The 20588-nt window shown below is 40.3% G+C and overlaps 1 protein-coding gene across 5 annotated transcripts in view; it reads right to left on the bottom strand.

Annotated features, from left to right (window-relative positions):
• The window catches only part of foxp2 (forkhead box P2), a 708352-nt gene that overhangs the window by 332121 nt on the left and 355643 nt on the right, over window positions 1–20588 (bottom strand). For all 5 annotated transcript variants that reach the window (XM_080191077.1, XM_080191073.1, XM_080191074.1 and 2 more), the window contains one exon: window positions 18045–18222. In XM_080191077.1, coding sequence (XP_080047203.1) covers window positions 18045–18212 — 168 coding nt within the window. In that variant the 5' untranslated portion in view covers window positions 18213–18222. The remainder of the gene's footprint in view (window positions 1–18044; window positions 18223–20588) is intronic.

Here is a 20588-nt window from a genome sequence, read left to right as displayed (position 1 = left end):
TCAGAGTCTTAACCATACAATTCACAGACATTATAGCACCAAATTTCAATAGCATTTGTGATGACATTCAAGACAGCATCAACAATTGAGCTTAGGGTCTGTGCCGATGATGAACGCCAGTTTTCTGAGGCGATCAAAGGGCATCGCAGATTTGGATCGCAGGTCAGCTGCCCACACCTTACCAGCTATTTCAAGAATTCTCGAATGACACAATAAAATGGTAGTGCAACACAAACAGCATTCATCGGCATTCTGGTCTTCAAAAACTTCATTCCTGGAACTTGGCAACAGAGGATGATCAAGTTCTTCTTTCTCTTCCATTGACACCTACTTCTGGCATGACAAAGTTCTTCAAGGGATTAAACACCATGTACATCTGACCATAGGCCTTCGACAGCACCTGCTCCACCCTTTCTTCCCATGTAACCCATTAGCTCCCCTCTGTGTGTTTCTCCAAACCAAAGGTGGCAACTCTCTTTTGCTCCACCCTGTCAAACATTACATCTAATGCTTTCCTAGTGACCTTGTACGCTCCTCTGCCACTCTTTCAGACAATGGCAAAAATAATCTTCAAGGCATGTAAAATGCATGTACCCTTTTAATGAAAAGCAGCTTCTATTTTGTGCTGTTGCAATGAATAACCTGCCCATTCTGAAACATGGTGCATCCATTGCTATAGAATGCTGGAAAAGTATTCAATTGAGGGCACTTCAGAAAATACCAAGTTACCCTTCCTACATACCTGTGCCATGAAGTGCAGTTGGACCTTTATGAGTCTGCCACTACTGAATCCATAGTGATAAATCTCCCCATTATTATTATAAAATATAACATGAATTTGCATGAAGTTATTTCAAACAATACAGAAATTTTCATTATTTCAAATTCAGCTCTTTAGTTCATATACTTACATGATATACAAGTAAAGCAGTTTTCTTATATAAAACTAGTCAGGGGATATACAAAGTGAAATACTTTCTGTCAAAAAAATATTTTTGGCTTATTTCTGAGGAAGGAAATATCGACTTGGCAGAAGTTTGCCCTGTGATCCCAGATTACTTCTGGCAAATGCTAACTAAAATCGTTAGAGATACTGAACTAATGACTACTGAAATTCCAAACTCAGTCTCCCCACATCTCGGGTGGAATTTTACAGCGAAGTGTCACCTCAGATAGGAAATGGGGACAGTAACCCGCTGGCATATTTTTAAATTTTAAAAATGGAAGGGGCAGGTTCCACACCGAAAGGCATCCAAACCCCCATTCCCTAACCCAAACCCCGCAACGGAATTCCCCAATCTGGCCATGGAACTCCCACTCCCTCCCCCAACCCAACTCAAAAAACAGAACGCCACCACTCTTTTCCCCCACCGAACTTCCGCCCTTGTCTGACTGCAGAACCACCACCCCCACAGAAGCCCCTCCCCTTTTGGGGCAGAACTTGGGCATAGCCGTCTTCCCCCCTGGGGGCTGTACTCACCCTTAGCACCTCCATAGGGTTCTGCTCACCAGGTATGCGTCATGGGTGACCTGTCGTGATTCATGTCATGAGGGACCTGTCATGATTCACTTAGCAAGCCTCCACCCAGATGTGAATGGATAATTTAACATGGTGTAAAGGCCTGATAATCATATTCAATCTTTGCAATTGGGGATTCATCATTGGCTGTGGCCGAGGACAGTTGATTGAGGGAATCCCACCAGTGTAATAGCTGTTTTGGGACTCTCTCCCGATTCTCCCTTTGCTGTCCCTGTTCCCCCAATAATAATCAAACTGTCTTCTCCTATGGAAGTTCACAATACTCAATTTTCCAAATTTACTGGCCAGTTATCTAAATTTTTGCAATGTGGAAAGTTATGATGAAGTTTAAAGGTTATTGGGCAGGGGGATAATAATCCCGGGTGCAAGAAGCAATTCACTTCCCATTTTAAAGTCAGACATCCTGCCCTTCTTATGCAATATCTAATTTGCTGTGCAATGTAAACAAATCTTGTAGTTGTGAGGACTTTTTTCAACTTCTATAAGTTCCCCACTGCACATTTATAATGGCAACTACTAACACACAGCTGCTGTCAAGGCACGATTACACTAAACACTAAAATTCTGCGGTGTTGTTCATGGACAGTTATTGAGTAAATTTGTTTTTAATGTATACAAGTTGCCAAGCTCCCTTCAAGTGTTTAGAGTTTGCAGTGGCAGTGATGTGGTAAAATTACATGGAAAACGATGATAAACAACTTACACTGGTGGCACAAAGGCATGACCAAAATCTGTAACCTTTTATAGACAGGGATTGCAAGTAGGTAACATTTTAAACAAGTTTTAAGCAAAATCTTACTGAAAGAAAAACATTAATACCTACACTGAAGTGAAACAAAAACGGAAACAGGAGAACATGTGCTTACAGCAGAGATCTCTCTGCATTCACTATAAATGAAAATTCAAATGCATTTAGTCGGCTTTTTCTAATTCCATTATCTAGATTAGCCATTTTTATCTCAGGATGAAATTAGTGATGAGAATTTTGTTTTGCACTGTTAAGACAACAAGCCTAAAATTTCAAATTGATTTCACCCAATATAATTATTTGTTGATTGCTTATGATTTCTTGATTGATCTGATCCATATTTGAAAATAATTATATCAGAGTATGCTTCCAAAAAGATGTGTTAGCCTGTAATATTTGTTGCTTGTAAACTCCAGAATGTATCAAAGCTTTCCCTAAACTAGGTGAGCAAGCAAAGAAATATAATACCACTGTCAAATACAGCAATATATTTTAGCAGTCCTTTGAAGACGATTTGTCACCTTCACATGTCTAAAATTAAACTTCAATGAGATGCGACAGACCACAGAAAGACAAGAATGACAAAGATTGACAATATGAATTTCCAACATGCTCAGTTTCCACATAGTTACTAACTAGTTTTCTCTGGAAACAGTGGCTGAAATTTTACCAGCACGTCACAGGCCCATTGTCAAGATCAAACGCAGATCTCAAGCTTATGCAGGCGAACAACAGGATCGCAGTGGGAATGTTACCTGTAATGACCAATTAAGTGAAATCACCAGCTCACTGTCCCATTAAGAGTGGCAGTCTGCCTCTCGAAGCTGTCAGCCCAATCAGAGGACTGGCAGGCCAGCACTGCCACCGATAGAGGAGTCTGCTGCCAAGGCTCTGAAAAAGAGGGAATGCCTCCATGTCGAGTCTCTCAAAGGGCTGGAGACAACCGGTTTGGATTTGTGGGAGGCTAAGCAGGCAGGTAAGTGCCATAAATTAGAGGAACACAACTCCAATGGCACTGCCTGAGTTGGAGGGGATGGCCATTGCCACCTAGAGCCCTCATGTGTGACCAAAGCCACTGGGAAGGAAGTAATGAGGATGCTGGGAGATCACCTTGATGTACTTTGCAGCATCCTCAGTCAATGGGAAGAGGTTCCTGATATCAGTAAAATGCATGTTAATAGGCCAATTAATTACCTTAATCGGTTGTCTGCCTCTGATCAGAGGGCATCTGAGCTGCTGCCATTCCTGATTTTCAAAATAGACTGCGTTAGCAGAATGAAGTTGAGCTTTCCTCCCAACAGCTTTTGCCACCATTTCTTTCTGCCTCCCAGCCCATCTCCAGAGGGCTTCTAAAATCTAAGCTACATTTTACTGTCATAGCCATGTCAACATGATTAATGTCAAGAAATAACATTTTACATATACGCTTTGTTTAAAAAAATGTAGTAGGATAAAGAGATCGATGGCATAGCAACTTTAGAGCACTACACTTCCCATCAGTGTTACAAACCTGAATGCCTACCTCAGCCAACCTTCAAAATACTGGAAAGTATTTAGCACTGCATGGCTGGACACTAAAATTAAGTCACATATGCAAGTATGGAATAGGAAACGTCAGTTTGGTTCATCAAACAGGAACAAACACAGAGCAATAACACAGAACCAGGGTTCATAGTCTAAGGATATTGGATAAACCTTTTAGGACTCAGATGAGGAGAAATTTCTTCATCCAGACAGTGGTCAGCCTGTGGAATTCACTACCGCAGAAAGAGGTTGAGGCCAAAATATTGTAGGTTTTCAAAGAGCCAGATATAGTTGTTGGGATGAAAGGGATCAAGGATATTAGACAGCGAGGGGAAGGCAGGATCAGGCTGAGTTGGAAGATCAGCTATGATCATAATGAATAGCACAGCAGACTCAAAGGGCCAAATGGCCTATTAATCTTATCTTCTATGTTTTAATATGCCGCAACAAACTAGAGATCCTTGAATCTTCCTCCTTATCAAACAAAATACTCATCTACCAATTTTCTCTATAAGCACATTACTCAAACATGACCAGTTGTTTTAAAGATGCTCGTAACTCTTTCAAAAGACCCAGAAGTATGTGAATTACCAAGCTCCATGGAGTTGATGATGATCTATACCAAACAATATAACCATTAAACCTGTTTGAAACAGGCATTTATCTGGCTGTTCTTTCTGAAAGTTGCAATCGGTGCTTTTGCCAGAAACCTATTCAACATGTGCACAATCTATTTGGTGGGAGAGGGAATCATGAGATTTGTTGGCTCTGGGGATTTACACTCGTTCTGTGAGTACAGCACAATCTGAAATACTTGCTTAGGCTTTCATTAGGCAGCCATTCTAGCAATACATGGAAACTCAGTTCTGAGAACCTTCAAAACTATTGTTAAAAATATCCTTGCTGCTGTTTGTCAATGATGTTTGAAGACACGGTATTTGAAACTGCATGCAATATGACAGACTTTCAGCTTAACTTTCTTTGGGGAACATTCAATTCCTATGACAAACAGGAAATGGAGATGAAGATCTAATGGGTCAGATCTCCTCAATCTATTATGAGCCCTTGGGACTTCCCCACAATATTGTAACAGTACTCAATGTTTTAAAGTTTATTTATTAGCATCAGAAGTAGGCTTGCATCAACACTGCAATGAAGTTACTGCAAAAATCCCCTACTTGCCACACTCTAGGGGAATTTAGCATGGCCAATGCAACTATCCAGCATGTCTTTTGGACTGTGGGAGGAAACCAGAGCACCTGGAGAAGCCCGTGCAGACACAGGGAGAACGTGCAGACACGTGGAGAACGTGCAGACTCCGCACAGACAGTGACCCAAGATGGGAATCAAACCTGGGTCCTTGGCATTGTGAGGCAGCAGTGCTAACCACTGTGCCAAAGTGCCAGGAACGTAAATAGTATAAGTAGTGGAAAAAAAACATTTCCAATCTACTGTCTGACTCTCTTTGCACCTACGTGTATGCAAAAGACAGGATGCCTCAATAAATCTAGTTGAGCCTTGCGGCATGGCCGTCATGTAAAGATGGAGAATAGAAAAATTTTTCATTTTTCTACACGGCTCAGGTCTCTTACCTTTGACCCTGTAGGTCAACTGTGTGGTTTCTCTTTGAAAACCATCAAGAATTGAATGTCTCTCTCGTGTCTTGGTAACCAGAACCGGATATAGATCTTGTCGAGTTTTAGCATGTCTTCCTCTGACTTGGAGTATAAATTTATCAGTGCCTGGTTCTGAGAAAGGATATTGGTGATGCAGTCACAACACATGCTTGAAACAGATAACCCAAACACAAGACTTCATTAATATTAACTGATTAACTTCCAGAGCTTACGCTTCATTCACAGGCAGTTTTGTCCATTCATCAACATGAATGTGCTATAAAATCAGGAAATAAGGGGTCAGCTGGAGCACTATGGAGATGGTGAACCATTTCTTCTCCTGGCTCCATAGTGATGATTTTTAAAAATGTTTCTATGAAACCTTACCTGGTACAGGTGGATATAATGGTCTTCAGTGACTGAAGAACGTCAGGTGGAGAAAGTCTGCCTCCTTACTACTCTGCAATATCAAATTTAATAGAAGGAGATAAAAAGAAATGTATGCCGCTAATTCGCAGATGTGAGAAGCCTTACAATTGATTTAGGCTGTTGCCAGGGTTGCCTCAAAAATCACCTGAAGCAATATCGTACCAGGCATCTCTGCAGTATCTTTTCAACATGGGACATTGACCCAATGAGTTCCAATCTGTCCCATCTGAGTACATAATTTACCATTCCACTTGGTATGTTAATTGCTGAAGTGATTTGTTTAGAGTTTCTGAATTCAAATTGTTGATGTAAATTGAAAGCAGTAATGTGTTGAACTCTGAACTAGTGGCCTGTCAAATACTTCGAGAAGTCCAGGTATAAGACTTTCCACCATCGACTTATAATGTCACATCCTCAAGAAGACAAGGGGTAGATAACTTAAATTTAGTGAAAATGAAAACTGGATGGTTTCTTGGAAATAGCCAACGTGGGATCTTGTCACCTCTCCAGTCAATGGCTTAGATCCTTGCCCCTTCTACAAGATTATACATTATATTTTTATCCTGAATAACGATTCACACTGCTTACTTGGTGTGGAGCTTTTTGCCCCAGTACGCTATTTTGCAATGCCAGAGGTGGCCCTTCATTGACTGGTGGCGGGATCCTTTAGCCCTACTGCTGTCAATGGCTTATTCCGTAGCTTGAACCATTCTACAGCCAGGGAACTTGCCATGAGGGGAGGTGGTCACCACTGGCAGGACCCAAATCCCGCCAGCGGGATGAGCCAGAAAACTACGCCCTTGGTTACTGTTGTACGTATAATCTCAAGTTTCAGACCCAAAATATCTATGATCTTGAAGTACAAGGATTCATGGGAACACCACCTTATACAAATTCTCTCCCACGCCACTCACCATCCTAACTTGGAACTATTGCTGGTGACACCAAAATCCCATGAAGGAATAAAAAATTATTTTTCCTTTCCAATAAACAAATACTAACTATGTTCAACAACTCCTTAATTGCGAGGGTGGCAGGGGGAAGAGGATGGTTAGCAGATACCTTATAATAAATTAATGTTTTGCTGCCATACTATTTTAAATGTTCTTTGGAATCAAAATAATACTAGCCAAAACCCTAGTTTTTCCCAGCAGAATTTGAACAGCATTTTTGAAGATTGTAACGCAGGCCTATGAAAGTTAGCGAGGAAGTCAATGGGATGAAAATTGGGACTGTAGCTGAGATAATTGGTCCCCATCAGCTACAACCATCTTCTTGGACAGGTTTCCCTTTGACCCTCATTGACTTCAACTTTGCTAAGGCTCCTTGCTGGGATCTCAGGTTGAACACTGGCTTGATGTCAAGAACAGCTGCTCTCCACTCTTCTTGGTACTCAGTTCTTGCATTCATGTCAGAATCAATTCTGCAGTGATCTCTGCTGTTGAATGATTCTGTCAGAACCCATAAAGAGTGTGCTGACATCAGCCAATTCAGGTATAGGTGTCGTTCCCTTAGGTGCAGGTGTGCTGCAGTCCCCCAACAGGGACTACGTTAACATCCACAGTTGTTTCATGTGCATGTCATTAATGCTCCAAGCACCTGAAGCATTACCCTGGGACCTCCCTGATGGTATCTAAATATATTCCTTAGCAACCAATATAATCTTCAGAAAATAAATTTCATATTCATACACACCACATCAGATTCTAATTACTGGTGTACTTTCCCTTTGAAAAATTGCTCAAATACAAATGTTCTAAATCGCACAATATAAAACACAGGGCGGGATTGTCCAGTTTCACCAACCTCAAAATCGGAAATTCCTGCTCAAGATCGTAAGACCTTTAAAATGGTCCATCAAATTGTCCATTCCGCCTGTAAAGAATCCTACAGTAGGCAGGACTGGAAAATTTGCACCAAAGTATTTAGAGTTATTATTCGTCCACACTAAAGAAAACCACTATGAAATATACTGCACTTATTTATGATGGTTTTTTTTCATCTTGTTGCCAGATGTATTTTTAGCTTATGGTATAACAAGGATGCAAAATCAACATCAGTGGGGTATGATTTATAAGCCCACTTTACTGCTGACCACCACAGGTCACGTCCAGTCAAGCAAGCCAGCTGACTTAACAGACGTCAATCAGATTACACAGGTTTTGGTGCTGATTATATTGAAAGAGGCGCAGCCTTCCTGAAGAAGTAGCCAACAAAGTTTTAACAGTTTACAGATGATACAATGATGGAAATGACATTGGAATCTGGTTCTGTAATAGTCGATTCTCTCACTAAGTAACAGGATGCCCATTTTGAAAGGCCAAGAACACTGAGGTACAGTTTATTTGCAGCACCATACTTCTGCAGCTGTCAAGATAAAAATGGCTGAAGGGCCCTCTCTCTTTATCTGCCTCTCCTTGGTTTTCTGTACAATATGTTATAATTATGATGAAGAAAAGTTAATGAAGCCGAGGACACCTTGGAGTCCCTTCAAGCATGACCTCGCCCTGTGTTCCCTTGCCCCAACTCTCAGTATTATACACCGGATCTCCTGCTTTCTCACTCCCACATACCAGCTTAGATGCATTCAGCTGAGGGCAATTAGGTGGTGTTCATGAGGATGTGGCACTGGATGATACCACAGAGGCCAAGAACACCAAAGGAATGGAGAGAAAAGGGAGTGGGTGAGGAGAAGGCTGTCCATTGCTTTAGGGTCATTAGACCCAAACCTCATACATACTCCTTGGATGGGATTTTACAGCCTCACTGGTCCCAAAATCATAAAATCCCACCCAGTCAACAGACCGTTCCACGTTCCACCCCGAGTCTTGGTTTTTCACTTCACCAATGTGGAGCAAAGTGTTCTCCGGCTTAATGTTACACAGAAGTCCAGGCAAGGCACAAGAGTGAAGATGGAGAAAAAGGGACATGGAAGTGAGGACTCTGCTCAAAGCACTTCCACTGTCTGCCCCAGTCAGTTTGTCAGTGCCCCACCTTTTGGCTCTTGTTCTGATGGGCTGTCTTTGTTGGGGCCCTCAAAGGCTCCAAAGCCCAGAAGACATCAGCCAGGAGCATCTGAGGGAAGAGGTTTATACACAGTCGGCACCTACCTCTGGTGAAAGCACAGGGCTGCAACACCTAGGAGTAGTACAGAAAGGAAAAATATAGAATTGTAATTAAAACAGACAATGCTGGAAAATCTCAGCAGACCTGGCAACATCTGTGAAGAGTGAAACATTGGCTGGAATTTTCCAGCCATTTCCGTCAGCGGGATCTTCCAGAAGATCCTGCCAATGGCAAACCCTGATGCAGGTTCCCTGGCAGTGATGGGTGCAAACAATGGTGAGACCGGAAGATCCTGCTTGCCTCCGCTGTTGCAAAAACATGTCACAGGGGTGGGGATCCTGCTGAGAATTAGCGTCAAGTCCTATGAGACTTCAGCAGAACCTTTCTTTCAGCATTTTCTGTTTTTATTTCAGATTTACAGCATTGTTTTTATTATAGTAAATAATTGGAGTTGCACAATGGAAGGCACATGAACAGTTAACACATTGTTAGATTGTTAGGTTTCTGCTTCATTTTTCTGTAAGACTAAAACTGTTTGTTTGCACAATTTTCTGTATTGTCCATTTTTTTCTGTTACCTGGCAAGTAATTTTCATTTGTAAAAATGAACAATGGGTGTTTGTACACTGATGCTTTGTTGATTGTAGTTTAGTTTTTTTTAATTGGGAGAATGGGAGACCAGATTTTGACAGCCAGGTGAGTTCATTCCTTCATCCTAACTAAAGCATGCCAAAATTAAGCCACCATACGCACCCATGGATTTTCCAGCTGTGCTTGCCCCAAAACTGGAAAATCCCGCCCGAGGTCAACGGACCTTTGCATGGTCCGCCCTCCTGCCCGCCATGGGAATCGCATGGTAGACAGAATGTGAAAATACAGAACCCACCCACCCCCACCCCGCCTCAGTGTGTTCAGCATTCCTGGAGCTGCAGTTCTTGCTGTTGCATTATGCCGTGCATGGGTCAGCACACCTCTATCATTCTGCAATAGCTGGACTAGTGCATACTGATGGGTGCCCCACTGGTTAGCCACTGGAAGCATATTTTCAGTATCCTGATTATGTTTAACGATAGCTTTCATGTTCAGTTGGTTTTGATTGAATCTCTCTTTGACTGCTACAGGATCAAAGTATCTTCATGGCATCTCCATAGAAATCTTGCATAAACATGGAAGATGACCTTTATTGGGTTTCAAATGAGCTGCTCATTGAAGTATTTGTGATTAACAAAGGCTCCAGAGTGATCTGGGGCTGCGCTATTACACATACACTGTCCATGATTCGCTACACGTGTGGATGCCAGTCAGAGCCACACAGTCATTCTGACTGGTCTTGTTGGTAGCAAACTGTGCATAATTCCAGGTCCTAACATGCATAGTACTGGTCACCTGTTTGACGCATTAGTGTGCAGAAGATTGCAAGGTTCTGCAAATATCTCCTGCAGGTCCCTGGATGGAGTGAGAGGCAAATAAATTAAAGGCAATGGCATATTTTGCAACTACTGATAATGCGTGCCCACCTGCTCCATTTGACAGGAGGCTGCAAATGTGCTTGAATGTGTCCAGGAAGCTGATCCTCTGACTAAACCCAGTGTTAGAGGCATTGCCTCCTGCAAGTTGCATCCCTACACTGAACACATATGAAGTAGTAGGCTGAAGAGAAGGTTGCAGTTATTCCTACTGCTCACCTTGGTCCTTATCTGAAGCCCAAGGTAAAGCTGCATTCATGCTGCACTGCTGCCCTGCTATTTCATAGATGCTAAGTGTAGACCAAACACACACAACTCCAGATATCTCCAAGGTATTGGAAATAACCTCCAAGGTAGCACAATCTCAGAACAAGTGCTGTCAGCAAAGTTCTTTCACTTAGGAAGGAATCGTAGAATCACAGAATTCCGACAGTGTCAGAGACCATTCAGCCCGTTGAGTCTGCATTGATAACAGTCCTACCCAGGCCCTATCCCCGTAACTCCACGTAGGAAGGTAGTTGTGTAGCCTGTGTACTTAGAGGAAGTTTTGACTGCTGTTGGTTCAGCTCCTCAATCCCTATTGTCCTCTCACTTTGCTTTCACTGATGAGTTCCAGGACATCTGAAAAACCCTCGGCATTCAATTTAAAAACACAAAACCACTGCCAATTGCCTTTTGTTTATAGTAACATTGGAAACACCTCTCCTAGGGGATATACACCATGTAGCCATATGCACTGACATTAAAGCCGAAAGTAAATGGGTTGCTGCCAGAAATTTCAATTCTTTTAGCTTGCTCCTAAATTCACTCACCTGTTTGGCTAAAATTTCCCCCAACTTGCTTCCAGCTTCCCTTCTCCCTTGATAAGTGCAGCTTTTTCTATTTCGTGGCCTACCACTTAATCTTAATTACAAAAATGAGTGAACTAGATGAAGGCCAGCAACCCAGAAGTATGTACCTTGTATGATGGGAGAACGGAAGTAAGAGATTTAACGTTATTCTGTTGAGGTTTTTGAGCCATGCAAGCCAGTAATTGCTGTTTGTGTGGCTGGACGCAAGGCTACTCGATTGCGACCTACTGCCTCACCAGCACCCCTAATCAGAATGCATTCTGAATGATTACTTGAACAATCTATTTTAGTGTGTGAAGAGTGCGGGTGTTCAGCAAAAAAGAAATGAGTGTGGCATTTTTGTTATTTTGACCGCTTTGATCAGTTCTTAAGCATTGAGTGCAATTCTGGAGATAACGTAGTTGACACTCGGTGCTTGTGCCACCTCCTTCCTTATACCACAGGTAATATCTTTGGAAGGAAGGTTTACGTTCATGGGTGCCCAGTACACTGTCTTTGCACTATTTCTTTTAAGAGCTTCATGCATGAAAAATTGTGACATCTTCTTTTGCTCCATGTTATATCTTGGCTTTCCTTGTGCCAACTGATCCGGAGTTAAACATTCTTGAAACGTGGCACAAAAACATTGCTGACACAAGCAGCCAAGCTGACTAACAGTCAAAGTGAGCAAAACAATGTTCCTTTCTTACCTGCAGCTGTAGTTGTTGAAATCCTCAACTGGAACTAGTGTTTCCAAAGCTGCTTTCCAATTTCCATGCACCCCAGCGAATTACACCCATTTTCTGAGTTACTACTCCAGTGTATATGCCAATGAGCTCATCAAGGGACTGCTCATGTAAATACTCATCCTACCATCAGCAGGTGCAACTATTTTCCACTGGAATGAAAGTGGAGCAGTGTTAAAATGTAACTCACTGCATAAAATTTCAAGACAAGGAGGTTAATTGCACATGACACAGCTTGTCTGTCCCTGGTGAAAACATTGAGGTTTGCCTAAAACACAAGTAATTTTGAGGTGTCTACACAGTCGTAATTTCACGAAAGACCATGGCCGGAATTCTTCCAAAAAAATTCTAAGTGTCGAATTCATGTGAAAGTTGGAGTAATTCATGCTGTTTTTTTTTCAATGGGAGTTCAGAGGAGAATCTCCCACATTCAGTGGGCAGGGCCTATTCCCGCTGGAGAGGCCGGCAGCATAGCATTGAGTGGGGCACTACACATGCGCCACTCTGCCAGCACTGGGATCGGTGCACGCACAGTGGTCCCTGACTGCCAGCCTACCAATTGCTGGCCAGCTTCGTGATCCCCACAAAGCTGTACGTGAGACCTCCACAGCCCAACTGCTGGCCCCCACGACCATTGCCGGACCAGCCCTCCCCTGTCCCCCCAACACCCTGATTCCACCCCCCCAAACAGTAACGCCCCCCCCCACCCCGCCACCATCCCAACCTTCACAGCAGGCTGATCCACCTAACAAACCCCCTCCCACTCTGCCCCCTAGCCCTGCCGCCTTGGTACTGCTCCATGGCTGATGGGCAGTGGCCCAGGCATTGGCACTCTCCCTGTTGGGCCGTGCCACTGGCAGAGGCTGGTGCTGCCAAGGTGGCAATGCCAAGGGGCATCCCCCACCAATCTTGTGGGGGGGCACCAATTGCCCCCCTTCACTCCACCGGGGTTGGGTCGCAAGCTCCCCGAAAGTAGGGAGTTATGCTAAACCCCGCTGGAGGGGCCACAGTGACAAATAGGGCTCACGATTAAAACTGTAACGCTACTTTTTTTTCTCAGCTACCTGCTTATTTTTTGCGCTCTTGTAGATCCAGTGTAATTGCAATTTCAAGCAGGTGAATTTTTATAACTAAAGAGAGGTTGCTATCCTATACAGTATAGATGGATAGGCAACATTATGGTCAATCTTTCTTGATAGAGCTATTACTTGGATCTTGTCAGCACTGAAGATACACACCATTTATCCAGCCACTGTCTAATTTTGTCTACATCCACCTGCAGTGATTCAGATGCTACTCGATTTCAGATGAGAACTAAACTACTCTCTGGAGGGTGGCTTCATCAGAAAAGAGAACAATGTTACTTTTGCTGATACCAATCAGATCATTAATGAAGATGTGGAACAGAAAGAGATCAAGCATAATTTTCAAATTGACCTCCACGTAGATATTGCACAAAGACAAGAAATATCCATTTATAATGATCTGGTTTGCTCCCTCAAAGTCACAGCCACTTCAGCAGTTCAACAGATATGTTACAAGGAGTTCATTTTTAAATGTGAGGCTGTAGCATCACATCCTATTGCACAGTCTTGACTATTGCTCTAAATTTCTTTGTTTGATGACAAAACTTTGGGACTGTCAGCATGTAGTTAAAACATTATGACGGTCTATTCATTGGTGGAGATGCTGAAGACGAGTTGAAACAGAGTCCAGGCATCCATAAATAATTGGGGGGTGGGGGGAAGGTATTGTGGTGGTGGTGGTGGTGGTTAACACTTTGCTTTTCTTTGCTGCAAAGTGGCCACTCTTATCTTCCTTTGGGCTTACCACTAAATGATTGGAGTGCCCCTGTGTATTAGGTGATTCGCAAATGTGCAAACTTCATATGCAAATAAAGTCTACAGGTATCCATTGACATTTAGAACAACACTGCAGTGCATGTGCCATGCATGCTCTTCCCTGTATCGGCCAGATAGGTCCAACCAGACAGAAGCTCAGCAAATAAAGTTTAATGTATTGTTGTGGAGATGACAGAAAACAGTGTGCTCCTCTGGCTTTAACAAAAGAAAAGTTGCTGGTTAATGTTCTTTTTGGTTTTTCTTTGTTGTGCTTGACTGGTTTATTGCAATATCCGGAACATATAAGAAACAGCCATGCGCCTGTGCTGTCTAGAGGCTACAGTGCTTACAGTAATGGAGAGAAATGGATCAATGCCTAACTGGGACAGTGACTGTATTATACAAGAGGTAGGTACCAAATGTTATGGTCAACATGGCCTTCTAGATCAGTACTGATTGTCTGGAAAGATCGTGAAGGTATTTTTTTCATATTTTTACCCCTAAAATTGGCCTGGGATTTTTGATTTGGCTTTTCACTATTGCATGGCAACTGGAAAAATATGTAGTCTCATGAAATGAGGCATAAAGAATGACAAAGCAATGGGACAGTTTTGATTACCAGCTGGTCTTTTTTGGCATTACTGTCTATCTGTATATTTTTCAGAAATTATTTTGATGGCTTCCCGGATAGCTTGGATAAGATTCTTTTTCACTTTCACAAAGAAGGCAGTTTATTTTCAGCAACACAAAATCAAACTTTGAATGCTGCAAAATGTCCATTTGAAGGAAAAATATTTTCACGACTTTGTAAAATTAGTTCCCAAGTCAGTAATTTGTGTAATAAGATGGGAATGTTAAGTATTTATAAGTTGTTGCTGTTGTCACATTTAATGTTTAAAATTCTTGTACTGGGGAGACTCCCAACCACATTTAGGATTCACAAATACACAATTATGTTATTTGCATCTTATAAAGAGCACAGGAAAAAAGAAACAAGATCTAAAGGGCTTTAGGCTGAAAGAATGCAGATATAAGTTTCTTCTCAAGTATGAACAATGCGAAAGAGTGGTCTTGTCAGAATGTTGAATGCCTCTCAAGTGGTGGGTGTAGGTGCCATCTGAAGGGCATTAAAAAGGAAATACTTTTCCGTTTTAACCTAGCTGTCTAAACTGATAACCAGGGTCCTTTATATTATTTTCTCAAGGTCGTGATCACTGTTCATATGTGAACACAAATACTTTGGTTCAAAGTGATTCCAGACTGCTCTGTAAATATTTTACAACAACTAATTCAGGTAACACGCATGTGCAAGCTCATCAAAACTGGCTGTGTTTCATGTTATAGCTGTGCATCTCCCCAACCTCCAGGAAAGCTACATAAATCTGCTGACAAAGTGGCATTTTGAAACGCTTAAGAGATGAAACAAGGAAAGTGCATTAAGTAAAGGTTTCATTGTTTTCCTTGCAATAGAGTTTTTCCCATTACTTACTGACAGTTTTCTTTCAGGCATTAAGGCTAATACCTTCACATCATATGCCAAATTATCTCCAAGTGACACAAATGTACTTCTTGCCTTTTTCAATAGCACTAACCTTTGAAATGAGTGGATACTCTTCTCTTTCACTTTCTAGATTGTAACCAAATAGGAATGATATTTGATTTGAATTAAAGGTTGTCTAATTCTCTGGAATGGTTGTAATTAGATTAATAGGTGAAAGAGCTTGAATTTGGGTACTGTGATTGTCCTATCAGGTTTATACATTAGACATTTTTTTTCAAAACCAACTAGTTCATCAAATTGTAGAAGTCAAAAAAGGTCATCCAGCCATCTAGCTCACCCAATTATTGTGTCACCTTTACATTCAGAATGTACACATAACATTTACATCCTTTTCATGCTCTTGTGCCAAGGTGGTATTCATCTACGCCTGTCAAATCAATTACTTGTCCATATTCAAAAGGAGGCACTCGTTTCTGTACATTAACAAACCTAAATATTAACCAGTTAGTATTAAGCGTATACCCTCACTTTAGCCGTGAGTCATGCCCCCTAGTTCTCTTCTCAGAAGCACAATGTGGTAAATTGAATCAACTCCTTTAACAATGTGTTATTTCTATAAACAAATCCTTTCCAATGCCAAATGCCTTTTTTTTAAGCAGCACAGTGGCCAGAACTGGGATAGTAAATAAGCATTTGAAAATGAAAAGCATGTGTAAAAATACAGCAAGGCCAAAAATGGATTTCACGTGAACAATATTAATGATATCTCATTTTAATAAATTATAGACAAATACTTTGGAATCTTAAAAAAAGTAATTACAAAACATTTATACTTCAAATTGTCAGCTTAACAGGTATGAACATGCAGACTGAATTAAGATTTTTATAACGGCAATTGATCACTACATAAACATTATATGGGAAAAAGTATCAGCTAAATTTCCAATATGTTCTACTAAGTCCAACTTAACCCAATCTAATCTGACTGATTACATATATCTGTTACAACTCAGTTTCGAATTAGAGTCAATTAAAACCTGGTAAAAGCTATAAAGAATACGGCAAAATACATAGCATTTCCATAAACATAGTGAATAAAAAATAGAACAATGGGTAGGTCTGAACCAAGCATATGTTTATCCAATCAAAGACTGTACCATAAGAATGGGATTACCTACTACAGAAATAAACCTTTAAATTATATTTTTTCTTAATGAGCCTGTTAAGCATTATATTTCAAGCAATTGCTTTTTATATTCAACAAAGGGTTGCAACATTTTCCTTGTATTCTAGCACCAATAATTTACTACTGTTTCTCCCCAAAGGCCATGTATTACCAGGTATTATCATTTATTGTTTATTCTGGATCAAGAATCAATCATATTGCAAACAAAAATACTTCATACATGTTGCATCATGCTGCTTTGATGGCAATGTTGTATTATATTTTCCCTTAAATTATACTTTTTGAAAAACTTAATGAGGGTAATAAAATGTAATAATAGGGAACCACTGTGCATAAATAGCTCAAGACTTAAACAGCTAGTTTCTGCAATTGTTTACTTTGAATAATAACTTAATTTAGTTTTCAAAAATGGATTAAAGCAATGGGCTTTTTTTTTACAGCTATCATAGAACATGCTGGGATTGATTTTAACCCTGCTAACTCAGTGGAATTTAGGGAATTGAAATCGAGTCGATTACTTTGAACTCAACCTTCCCCATAATTTCCAATTTTAACTTGCAGGGTTCCATAGGTGGTTAAAGTGCCCACCTAAAGCAGGAGGGGATCTGATAAATTTTTGAAAGTGATGGTCGTAATATGTCAAAAGTACCTTGATTAAATTTCAGTGGGGGAACGGAGTGAGGAAGGCCTCAATGGTTTTCCTGCTAGGCTAAAACAACTCAAAAGCTGTTCTGTGGACAAAAGAGACCCTAAAAGAATATGTCCAAGATTTTCCTTTATGGGGTCAATAGAAACAGAAGTTTTCCTCGAGACCTATGAGGAAAGTCGTGGCCTTCTCCTCAGATTCACCTCCCTTTTTCCTGACAGACCCTCACAAAACTCCCATTCACTTCGCTTAATTGCAGGTTGACCCAGATGGGTAATTGTCCTGCAACCCTTTCCTGCCCAGAATAGGCGGGAAGGGAACGGGTGGATTCTGAATGATATCCAAGGGTTAAACTACCCTAGGCCTGAAAGTTAGGCTAGCAGGTGCACTTCGCACTTGTCCATCTTCCCGCTTCGCAGAACCCAGGGTTAAACTCAACCCAGCTCATCAATTTAAAATCAAGTCAATGTTCTCGAGTCTAGAGTCTCATCCTTCATAACAAACACGTTCAGTTTATGTTACAAGTAGGTGCGAAATCAAATAATGTGGCCCTCTGGTGGAAAATAACATATTACATCTGAAGTGCCCAAGACAAAAACTGAAGACTTATAAATAATAAAGCTGATTAGCATTACTTTATTTAAAATTAAGTAGGAAGATATTTATCAGCAAAAGAATGCATTATTATTATATCACATCATTAAAATCCAATATACTCAGGCACAAGAATGTCTGCATAAATGGAGAATAATTCATGTGAAATTTGTTTTCAACACTAAAAGATTAAAATCACTAAAAAGCGTTTCAGAATATATTTCACTGTCCTAAAAAATAGCTTTTGCATTAGATAATGTGAAAGGTGTGATGAAAACGAAATAAGAACGTCTTAGGAAAAACAAAACTTACCTGCTGTTGTTGCAGATGCAGCAGTTCTACTGTGCTTACTTCACCACTGGTGTCACCACTTGATCTTCCATCTCTGCTGCCAGCATCTAATTGGCTGCTTAGAGTGCTCATTCCATTTTGATTCATTGAACTGTTGCTTATTGTCTCGGTCGCGGATTCTTGCATCATGACTTAATACCTAAAAGTGATTAAGAAGCATCAATTAACACTCTCGTTACACCTTTACACTTCCATTATCAAGATGGTCCCATTCTGCCAATTACAGAGGCAGTCCCAGAACAGAAGGGAAAAGCGTGGTACAGTCTTCCAACAAATAAATGTCTTAAAGAATTGCCTAGCTGTTTTTTCTTCTCTTCTTAAAGTACATGCAAGACATTATGTTTCTAAATTTCCAGCTAACATACCTTTATCTTTTTTTTTGAACTGCAAAATACATCAAGTTGCAGGACATTTCATGATTAAAAAATATAAACAATTTAATTTTTTTTTGCCTTGCACTTAAAAACACCTCATATTGAGAGCACAAATTCAAACACTATTTTATGTATTATCCAGCTTCGACAGCCGTGAATGACTGTAGCTTATTTAAAATATTCAGTATCTTGATTCTGTCAGTATTTTACAGCATTCTTTATGAAAGACTGTTGTTTAATGATGCACAGCTAATCATACTAAATTAAAATTTTGTAAGTGAGTTACAAATCATGCAGTATCAGCCTGTGATAAATAGTGCAAAGGGCTTCCTTTTTGGGTGACTAAATAAAATTTTGCCTCAAAGGCATTTGAAGAAAAAAGCCCTTGCTGAAAACATCACAGATATTGCCTAGTTTTAAATCTACTGGCTGATATTCATTTATTTTTGTGACATTTAAAACATTTAATACTGTCCTTCGTCGGAAGTAATTAAGCCCATGCATGAGTAGCAATCAAACTGTTCACTTGAAGATGACTTAAAACTCAATTTTAACATAGGCAAATAAATGAAAGATATAAAATTAATTTTCCAGGCATGTATTAGATATGAAAGCTGGAAATAAAATCTATCAAGAATATCACTAATGATTGTGCTAAAAACAGCATAAATTATGCATATTACCTTCTCTCCTGTAATAAATGTTTTATCATTTTCACTGCATAACTGTACTGTATTTTGAGGCTAGCAAAGAGATGTCCTGCTAAGATCAGTTGAAAGCCTTACAGTAAATAAAATAGCCACAATGACCTCTCAAACTACAACCTGAGGATCTAGTAACTAGACTCTACTGACTCTCGAGGTCACACATTTTCCCCAAAGGCCTTAAAACTTGAGTTAGCACATCGCACTGCAAACACAAAAACAAGCTCCACTTCGCCTTTTTTTAAAAAAAATAAAGTCCACTGTCATCTGAAGCTCAGACAGACATTCGAGATTACATTCCCCTTCTGCTAGTTAGATCAAATGGAGTTCACACTGAAAATGCATAAATGATAATTCTGATTACTAGGCCAATAAAATCAGAATCAAATAATATTACTCACATTATTACTATAATTCTGCCCCACAACCACAGATAAAATCCACAAATCATATTCATGAATTGAATTTTTAAAACATATTTACACAACAAAAGGTGGACACTCCTGAACACAACAGAAGCTTCATTTTCCACTACTCGCCAGGTGTAGTTGAAAACGTACAGGATACAAATAAAATAAATAGGCAAGTAGTTACACAAAAGCTGACAGCCGCTTTAGCTACAGTAAACAACTGCTGAACCAGATGTGTTTATGAACAAACAGTCCAGGTTATATTTCTTATTGAACATTAACCAAAAAGATAATAGGAATGGAAAATGTGACACATGATGTTGACGGCTCTTACAAGAGAAGAATAAAGCAAGCATATTTTCAAAGCCCATCACGAATGATCACTCACATATATTGCACATTGTACAGGCAAAGTATTTTTAAAGATTTAGAAGGCGGGGGGAAAGCTGGATTAGTTTTGCTGTGGGTTAGCCACAGGACACAATTCTTTTTGAAAAAAGTAACTGAAGGAATCATTGGAAAAATAATTGCATTGTCAACAATACTATCTTCCACACAAACCACTGCCACTTTATGATAATATAGGAAAACCACAACACCATTGCTTGCATATGTAGTGCTTTCTGGTGGGGAGAAATACATCAAAATTAAAAGAAAGGTCTGCCACATCTGGAGTCACAACAAGATGACACTGACTGCTTGATTTGCCAATTGGAAATACATTTTTTGGTGTCTATTAAGTTTGTTTAGAAATTGAAATTTACACTGGCAGTGATAGGATGATTTTTCGGAGTATTAATGGCCTGGGAGAGAGGGAGTTCCTTTTAAACTCAGTGGCAATTTACACAAATTTTATAAATATTTGTTGAGGGAGTTCACTGCTGTTCAAAGCAGATATTCTTAACTCCCTCGCACCCTAATAATCGCTTGACTAGTGCATTGCTATTGTATAACAAATGAAGGAGTTGCAAAACTTCACTTCCATACAGCAACGAACTCCTAAATTACACGGTCAAT

This window comes from Carcharhinus amblyrhynchos, chromosome 6, assembly GCF_965287045.1.
Source record: "Carcharhinus amblyrhynchos chromosome 6, sCarAmb.v2.hapA, whole genome shotgun sequence".
NCBI lineage: Eukaryota > Metazoa > Chordata > Chondrichthyes > Carcharhiniformes > Carcharhinidae > Carcharhinus > Carcharhinus amblyrhynchos.
The sequence above is the reverse complement of the archived record's forward strand: the minus strand, read 5'-3'. Positions and strand labels throughout refer to the sequence as shown.